This window comes from Dipteris shenzhenensis, chromosome 3 (assembly GCF_047967505.1).
Source record: "Dipteris shenzhenensis isolate YYH24624 ecotype China chromosome 3, Dip_SZ_1.0, whole genome shotgun sequence".
NCBI lineage: Eukaryota > Viridiplantae > Streptophyta > Polypodiopsida > Gleicheniales > Dipteridaceae > Dipteris > Dipteris shenzhenensis.
In genome coordinates, this window is record NC_141598.1 from 2,937,224 (window position 1) to 2,946,796 (window position 9,573).

General features: G+C 43.8%; 1 protein-coding gene across 1 annotated transcript; it reads left to right on the top strand.

Moving 5' to 3' along the window:
• Window positions 1-4,308: 4,308 nt before the first annotated feature.
• Window positions 4,309-8,439, top strand: LOC147903232 (uncharacterized). Its single transcript, XM_087371161.1, has 10 exons — window positions 4,309-4,540; window positions 4,676-4,821; window positions 4,907-5,001; window positions 5,099-5,667; window positions 5,767-6,555; window positions 6,724-6,884; window positions 6,975-7,051; window positions 7,152-7,299; window positions 7,409-7,561; window positions 7,732-8,439. Exons 1-10 carry the CDS (start codon window positions 4,309-4,311, stop codon window positions 8,437-8,439), a joined length of 3,078 nt encoding a protein of 1,025 aa, XP_087227287.1.
• Window positions 8,440-9,573: the final 1,134 nt, after the last annotated feature.

Consider the following 9,573-nt stretch of genomic DNA (forward strand, 5'->3'; position numbering starts at 1 on the left):
CACTCTTCCTTATTGGAGGCAACATAAAGTCTACAATGGGTTAGAGGCCCGCTCCGCTAGGTCTCAAGGTGGGATCTTAAAATGTCAATAAACAAAAAGTCAAGTTTCATATAACCCAATTTACTCAACAAATGCAATTTATCTTTTTGAATTTGTTGTCTTTGATCTATACTCAACAAACACAATTCAACTTATTAGGGGAGCTACATGTTGATCTATTGGATCTTTTTGTATTTGGCTTTGGAGGATTCAAGAATTTCTTTTGTATCATTGTTTGTGTTCTTTTGGACATAGTCATTGTGATGAGAAATCTCTCTCTCTCTCTCTCTCTCTCTCTCTCTCTCTCTCTTATATATATATATATATATATATTCATTTCTCGCTCATAGCATATATACACATGAGCATGTGTGCACATATGTGATACACAAATGTATATATATGTGCATAGACACACATATATACATATGCATATTGTCCCCCCCACCCACCCATTCTCGAACACACACACATAGATATAAATATATATATATATATAGAGAGAGAGTGAGAGAGAGAGAGAGAGAGAGAGAGAGAGAGAGAGAGAAAGAGAGAGAGAGGCTCCTTGTAGTGCATGCATTGATCGATTTTTAAATTGCTAATCAATTCACCTTGCATAATTGGATTGGCTTTTGAAATTTTGGCCAAGTCTTAACCCATGGCTCTGAGACCTTCTATCTCCTCCTTTCATTCCATTGACCTTCCATCTCCTGCTTCCACGCAGAGTTGAACTTCCATCTCCTCCATTCCATTGATCTTTTATCTCTTTCTTCCTCCCAAAGCTACCTCTTGTCTTTCCACCTCCTCCCCTCTCTAAACCTCCATCCAAGAGCTCCTTCTTTGTGACACATTGCAGGCTCTTCTCCTCGAAGCTGCCACATGTCCTCTCTCTTTTTTTCTCCTATCCATGGTTCATAGTTTAAGGATATCTATTGGACCCAATGCATATATTCAAAAACATATTAAAAAGTTTGTGAAAACATATAATTGGGGATAGAGACAATCCCAAAGCATGAGAGGACTTGAAAGTGATGAAAATGAAAAGAGCCTTCTGGCCAAAACAAAACCGTGCCAGAAAGGTGATTACACCTAAGGCACCATGGGTGTTGACAAAAGCGGAAGAGTCCTGGTGAAGAGTGTTATTGTAGGTTGAAGACCCCAATCAGGCACATGCAAAACTTAATGGGTACCTCTACTTCGAATGGAAAACTAAGTGGTACAAACTATTCACATGATTGGCTTAAAATGATACATGTAGCATTATTTCCACTTGATTTCAAAACATTTTTGAACTCTTCTTTCAATTTTACTGACACATGATTGTTACTATAGTATGTACTTCTGATGGCTTTGTAGGGATATAGTACTAAAGATGTGTTGGATGCCATCAACAAGCTTAGTGTATTTGTGAGGTATGTTCTCGGTATGTTAGAGGATCTACAATTGCATGTCTAATTTCCTTCTAGACTTCATCAAAAGAGATCAAGAAATATCCATTTCAAAAATAACAATTTTCACGATCAAAGATGTATGTTTGATCTAAAAGGCATTTTGAACAAGTATCATGGACATCTAATTGCATCTACTCATGCACTTGGCAAATGAAATGGCTTGCACTTTGCATATGTCTTTCTTGAAGCAATTTATGAAGGTGATAAAAGGGTATGTAAGACCAAAAGCTAGACAAGAGGAAAGCATGGGTAAAGGCTAGCTGGTGCAAGAGTTACACTTGGCAAATGAAGTGTCTTGCACTTTGCTTTTGTCTTTCTTGGAGCAATTTATGAAGGTGATGAAAGGGTATGTAAGACCAAAAGCTTGACCAGAGGAAAGCATGAGTAAAGGCTAGCTAGTGCAAGAGTCAATGTTTTACATTATGGAATTTCTTGTACAACTCATGCCATACATGCCTTGACCTTGGGATGATATTGATGACCCATGGGTTGTAGGAGAGAACAAATAAGGGGTGGGAAAGCAGAAGAAAGTGAGTGTCCCCCTACAACTCAAACTGAACACCTTTTTTTTAAACAATTATGAAGAAATGGATCAAACAATATGAAGAAAGAGCTAAAAGAGAGGAGGATAGAAAAGTGTGGTAAAGGTAGCAAGTATCTCCTAGAGTTATTAAAAATGCCTTCTAAATACACCATTGAGATTGTAATTTGCATTAGGGGATTTCTTTAAAGCCCAAAGTTTAGATAAGTGTACATTTAAGTTAAAGTGGATAATTTATTGCATGTAAACTTGTATACTTAAATGGATCTTTGAATTCCATATGCAAAGATTTTTATTTATATGGATCTTAGAATCCAAGTGATGACAATTAATGCATGCAAATGTATATGGATGTTTGAATAGATCTAATATATGCCACTACATTAATATAAATGTTCTTAATTTTTCTTCATTATTTTTATTGAAGTTGTCAAAACTAGCATAGTGGCTGTAATCAACATGGTCGATGCAAATAGCATAACCAATATAGGGTTTGGAACCAGCATAATGGGTCTGGGTGCAACTAGTACAATGGGTGCAACTAGCATAGTGGGTCTGGAACCAGCACAATGGGTGCAACTAGTACAGTGGGTTTGGAACCAGTACAATGGGTGCAACTAGTAAAGTGGGTGCAAAAAACATGGTGGCTAACACATTCTTCAAAAAATTTGGACTTGTGTAAAGTCCAATTTCAAAACTGGACTAGAGATGCTCTCGAAGATGCTAGTCGAAGAGGGGATATTGTAATCTGTGATAGATAGGAAGGAGGAATTTGCATGGGCTTGTGATCTAAAGGCATATAATCATGTTTCTTTACTTTCATTATAAACTTTTTGTATATGCTAAGGAGAATCCAATACCATTCGTTCAATGCAATGTGGGCCTAGGGTAATCTCTACTGAGTAAAAAATTTTAATTTGAATGTGGGCGTATAGTAATCACTACTGAGTAGGAAAATTTGATGTAAAGCGTAACACAGATTGATCGAGAAGTCATAGCCAACTTTTCACAAGACAGTAGAGCTAGTGCGAGGGATATCAATCTCATCATAGGCAAAGTGGATTATCTTGGAACTATATAAGATATTTTGCAAGTAAATTTTAGAAAATTCCCAAATATTTATATTTGTTGTGAAATGGTTCAAAGTTGTCTGGAGATGTACTCAAGCTACAGTCAGAAAGGATCCAAGTGGGTTCTTTCCATTGATTCAACAAAAATTTGGGGATAGTTGTGTAAATGTGTCACAACTTTTGCATGCACAACTATTGCAAAGACAACATAGAGCTAATTAGCACAACTTATGTAAGACAACGTGCAAATAATTGGAACATACAAATTGCCAAAAAAATGTATTCGAGACTTCATAGCAACTCTAAAGAGCATTCGAACATCGAAGCTAAACAATAACAATCCAATCATGAATCATCATCATCGGACACTTCAACACTAATTGGAACTAAATAGCAGACACAACAAGCACTCACAAAATCACTCTTCAGCAGTCATCATGCACTCAGATAATCAATAAACCCACAATGATATATCAAACAACATTAAACCACATTTGGATCAACATTAGCGACGATAAAGCAACTATCTCAAGAACAAATCATTGCTATTGGTTGGACCACTCAAAGCAAACTTTAAGACACTAAATGTGAAGATCTCTTGTTTACTAAAATTGATAAACCAAGCATACTCCTCATTTTAACACTTGCATTTGGCTGGCCTCCTGAAATTTTCACCTTATTAGTCTCAATCAAGCTAGGTTAATCACCTCATAACCGTGGATTAGAGATGGAAAGTAATTATGATTGCATAGAAATATGAGCAAAAAGTGTTTTGAATGATGATGGTGTGGTATTTCTTGTTGAGATAGTAAAGAGGTAGGAACGCTTATTTCCAATACGGTGGGTCATTCCCTATGAGGATTTGAAGGCGAGTGTAGGTAACTTAGAAACGGGAAATAAGAAAATGGGGGTTGACTGAGGAAGGGGTTGCAAGGATCCAAGTGGCGAATGTGGAGTGGAGTGGAGACATTTCTTTTTTAAAGCCGGCGCTGCGCTGCAACACGACGAGTAAATAAATGAAGAAGAAGAATATTATTCTAGGTTTGCGACTACAGAGCAAAACCGCAAAGATGGACTGCCTCTTCTTCTGCGTAGGTGTCTGCCGGCCACACCACTCCTTCCTTTCCCCAATTCTACCAATCGCACCATCTCATTGCTCAAACCGGCCCCCTCGCCCTCAGGGTCTCATTGCTCCATCGATCGCACGATGATCTCTCTCCTCCGGAAGGGTAACCTGCCCCCCAAAACTCCTCCCCTACTGGAATGGAACGGCAACCGCCAGAAACCGCTCGGTGTTGCAGCCCCCTCGGAACTGATCGTCGTCGCTATCGACTCCACTACTGCAATCACCAAGCATGCGGTGGACTGGGCGCTCACCAACGTTGCGCAGCAAGGCGATTGTATCACTCTCCTTGCCGTCGTGCCAAGCGGGAACTCCGGTAAATCAATAAGTTGTGGACGAAAATGGGTTTCCTGAACGCTGTCCCGATAATCTATTCGAATAACGAAAATAGTTACCTTTTCAAAGCTACAGCCGTAGAGAATTGTGACTACTTTTTTCATGGATCGCGTAGGGTGGAGATTTTGGGCCAGATTTGGCCGAGAATGTAGTCGCGGAAAGCCCAGTGGCAATATGAAAGAGGGAGATATCGAAGCTCGTGTGAGTCAGAATTGCTCTGATATGTTGCAGCAGTTCCACAAGCGCTGCGAAACCAAAAAGGTTACTTCACGATCTCATTCGATTCACTTCATTCTGCTCACTCGTTGATACGAATCCGAGCTGATCATCGATCGCATCACCCCAGGTCAAAGTAAAGATTAAGGTCGTGATAGCAGTGAAAAAGGGCACCGTGGCAGCGCAAGCCGGCAAACTGTCCGCGTCGTGGGTGGTTCTCGACAGGCAATATATTTCTCGTTTTTAGATTGCATCCATTGTATTCAATTATACTCTCTTCTCGTTGTATTCATACATGCAAGCCTGCTTCTGCCACTTCCAGGCACCTGAAGAAGGAGGAAAAGTACTGCATGGAGCAATTGCAATGTTGCGTGGCAATCGTGAGCAGCCACCAAGCTCCTAAAATTTTGCGTCTCAATCTCAAACGAGAATCAGCGGCACAAACGGCAGAACCAGAGGAGCAAGAATCCTCTTCGGTATTGCTAGACGGGTTAAGTTTTTCTAATCTTCCTCTAGGATTTCAGTCCACCGGCAGTGGCACGGGCTTAAACTCGGATAAACCTGTCCATCCCGTCCCGGAGAAAGGAAGTCCCGAAACCAGAACATCCTCGGCGGCGAGTGCTCCCTTCACGGCATCGGACTATGCCACATCCCCTTCCTCCGCCAGCTCCGAGCGATTTAACGTCAGATATTCTCCAAAGCCTCATGACGCTCAGGGAGGGACAGCAACCAATGATTTTGAATTCAACAGTTTGACGTCGCCGCAGAGCCCTCGACCGGGAACTGCGAACTCAAGTCCAGAACGTCTAAACCCGTTGAAGGTGGGCAAGTCTTATTTTTCATCTTTGCAGGAGCAACACAGACAGGCCGAGAGTATAGTATCAAAATCAGGTTAGGCTCGCCTCGCTCGTCTACTCGCATTGCGCGCTCCACATTCTAAAGTGAAGATGGCAGAGATTTTATGAAGTAGTTGACCGATTTTCTTTGTAGGGGTCTTGTCCAGGCAGCCACCTCCGGCCTCTACCTATGAACCGCGTGCAATATCCGCACCCGTCTCAAGGTCTAGCTCGCCCAGCTCCGGGAGAAAATCTTTCGACCCAAATCTGGATTCCAGTATGTTGGACGAATCAGCAGTGGCATTAAGAGCCAGCGTGACGAGCTTAGCTACTGCGGTAAATCTAAATCCGGATCGCAAATCGCTTACTCACCTTTTGAGTTCGCCAATAAGTCGAAGCCAAGAGAGGTCAATCGAAGGTCAAGTTCGCGCCGGCGTGCTGGAAAGCCCACGCGCAGCTGTTCGTGGCAAGCAGGATCCACAGTCGCAGAACGCGGGCCGTCAGAGAAACGCTGGTCTGGAGGACATGTCCATCATACGCGAAGCGATAGCTTTGCCCAGTAGGACCTCTTCGACGTCCACTCCCCCTCCTTTGTGCTCCATCTGCCAGCACCGGTCGCCGGCGTTCGGCAAGCCCGCCATTAAATTTACGTATGCAGAGCTCCAGAAGGCCAGCGATGGATTCTCGCACCAGAATTTTTTGGCAGAGGGTGGCTTTGGATCGGTGCACAAGGGTATGCTGCCTGGAGGACAGAAAATCGCGGTGAAACAACTCCGAATGGCCAGCTCACAAGGGGACAAGGAGTTCTGCTCGGAGGTAGAAGTGCTAGGCTGCGCACAGCACCGTAATGTCGTCTTGTTGATCGGATTCTGCATTGAGGGCGGCAGGCGATTGCTCGTCTACGAATATGTGTGCAACGGATCGCTGGACTCGCATCTTTTCAGTAATTTACCTGTCGAACCGTAACATTCCTATTCTCGTAATGTTTGATTTCGAGTCGCCAGGAAGTCGAGTTTGGTTTACGACATGACGTTAGTCACGACCAACAGCTAGACGTGGCTGATAACTTAGCCTTTCTGCCCATTATTAAATCTACGGATGAATCGTGCAGACCGAGATAACCCGCCTATGGAATGGCGATGGAGGCAAAAGGTGGCAGTTGGAGCTGCACGAGGCCTACGATTTCTGCATGAAGACTGTCGAGTGGGTTGCATAGTTCATCGCGATTTGCGGCCTAACAACATTCTATTGACGCACGATTTTGAGCCTCAGGTAAACTAGTCTTGCTTCGGAATATGTTAAGGTGAAAACTCCAAAGCCTAAACTCCCCAATTACTTGAACCACCTAAAATCTGTCCACAGGTTGGGGACTTCGGTTTAGCGAGATGTCAACCGGACGGAGCCCTCGAAGAGGAGACTCGAGTGCTTGGCACCTTCGGGTAACACGATGCGTGCAGCTGTTTAGTTTGGCAAGTTCCTAGTAGGAGCATTAGTCCTTTGCGTGGCTAATACAGCAAGATTTGCAATTGTTGCGGACAGGTATTTGGCTCCAGAGTATGCTCAGACAGGACAACTTACAGAAAAGGCAGACGTATATTCGTTTGGGGTGATCTTGCTGGAGCTAATAACAGGACGTAAAGCTATCGACTACTCGCGTACTAAGGGCCAGCAATGTTTGACCGAATGGGTAAATGTTGATTGTAGGCTGGGCGACTTTAGATGTTGTCCTGTGAACTCGAAGTTGAGACATCCATCTTTGCACAGCATGGAACTGAGGTTAATTCCCTGATGTGCAGGCACGGCCATTGATGATAGAAGGGCAGGTGGCGTTTGAGCTGATCGATTCACGACTGGAGAATCGATACTCCGAGTACGAGGCCTATTGCATGCTGCATGCGGCATCGTTGTGCATCAGGCGAGCTCCACATTCGAGACCGCGGATGTCCCAGGTAGGAGGAGACTCGAACCCACCAGAATGTCTGAATGAACAATCGTGATATTGAATTCTTCCACATTGCTTTTCATATGAGGTCCGCGGACGATCACCGCGGCAAACACCGCCACTCGAAGACCGTTTGCAGACGGTGAATCATGATGGTGGGTGGTGGTGATGGCGCAGGTTCTGAAGATTTTGGAAGGTGATTTGCTGGGAGGATCGCCTGTGCCCGTCAGTGGCTACAGCCCCTCCACGTCGGGCAACAAGTCGCCGGAAGAATCGACAGGGACAAGCGGCAGGCTCAGCATGAGCGGAGGCAAAACGTTGCTGCTGAGCTCGAGGCCGGCGGGGTCAATATCCTTGTCTACAAGCCCAAATTTAAGTGCCTCGGCGAGCAAGCGCTTCGGTGGCGAGTTGTCGCCTCGCTTCACGAAAGTCCACCACAACAATCTTGACCAAAACTCGGCCGGCAAGCGTTTCAGTGGCGAGGTATGGCCTCGATCCAGTAACAACAACATGCACGACAGCAACGATACTGGCTACAGTGGCCGAAGCTCGGCGACCAGCAGTCGGCAAGGCAGCAGGACCTTCGATGCCACCTCACCGCGCCCCCTCATCAACAAGCAGCAGCAGATCATCAGTGAGCAGCAGTTGCTCCCTCTCCCTCCTCTAGCAGCAGCTGCTGCTGCGCCTATCGCCATCCTCCCGCGTCGCTCCAGTACCATCTCCCAGTTGCAATCCGTCTACCAAAATCGACACAGCTCTACCACGTCTACTACGTGGTCTCGCAACCCCCAATCCCTTCCTCCCGCGCATACCTCCCTCTCGTCTTCCCCCGACGATTTGCCCACCTTCCTCATTGCCAACGCTCGCCGCTACTCCACAACCTGACTCACACGCACGCCATTTCTTTATTGCGAATAAGAAGGAAGCGCATACTCAAGTTAGAGTGGGTATGAGTGATACCAAGATCATTGGGGCTGCCCTTTTGGAACATCCGAGTGTGTTTTTTATTGTCATGTACAATAGTGAATGTATCTTACCAATATATGACCAAGATTATTTGTCCCATTGTGATCAAGGTATAAGCCCTCTATTGTTGTTGGTGTGTGATTAATTGAGTCATTTATATGTAACGATGAAAAGTTCAAATTTTTATAAGGCATTTTGATTGTTAATGAAAGTCTATATTAAAGTCTCCTATGATGTAACTAGTTGTATTTAGAGTGAGTAATTGTTCTATTGCATCTAGAAGGCACTTCGAGGTTGTCAACATTGATTACTGCTATTTTTTGGGTGTTTGTGCGTTTGAAAATTGTGAGCAAGCGTTATTTCTTTTATAACATGTGGCTATGTATAAGCCTTCATCATGGTGAGTATGTTTACATGTTGGAATGTCAAAGCAGTGTTTGTTGTGTATGTGTGTTTCTTGGAAGCATATTATTGTTGTTGCCATCAAGCGATAAGCCAATATCACTACAAGGCATAGGCAATTTTCCGACGAAAATATCGACGCTTTTTACATTAAAATTTTTTTTTCACGGACGCAAACGTCGCTATAAGAGTCGCTAAAAGCGTCGAAAAAGAACCGTCGCTATAAAGCGTCACTATATAGCGACACTGGTAAACGTCGCTATATAGCGACAATGAACAGAACTTAAAAAAAAGGGTTAGTGGGGCTAAACAGGGCTTGCTATGGCCCTTTTTAGCCCCACTAATCCTTTTTTTCTTTGGTAATTACAAAACAAAGTTTTTTTATAACAAAATTTCCCTTACGAAAAGGGTGATATAAAATCGCTCTTGTGAAATGATGAGCAACAAAAGCATATACATGTCGGACATATACAACATTGTTTGTAACAAAATTACCCTTTCGAAAGGGCGATACAAAATTGCTCAAATGAGCGGATATACAAAATGACATACAAGGCGAAGAAAATGCCACTACCACTACTACTCATCCGAATCCGAATTGTCCTCGTCTTGTTGGCCTGTTCCTTGGTCCTCGTCAGTTACGTCTTCTCC

What these genes read in the sequence shown, in the direction of transcription:
- LOC147903232 (XM_087371161.1), top strand. Translation starts at nt 4,309, where the DNA reads ATGATCTCTCTCCTCCGGAAGGGTAACCTGCCCCCCAAAACTCCTCCC. An exon ending in CGCACGATTTTGAGCCTCAG is followed by an intron (nt 6,885 to 6,974) that starts GTAAACTAGTCT and finishes ATCTGTCCACAG; the next exon opens with GTTGGGGACTTCGGTTTAGC. An exon ending in CGAGTGCTTGGCACCTTCGG is followed by an intron (nt 7,052 to 7,151) that starts GTAACACGATGC and finishes TGTTGCGGACAG; the next exon opens with GTATTTGGCTCCAGAGTATG.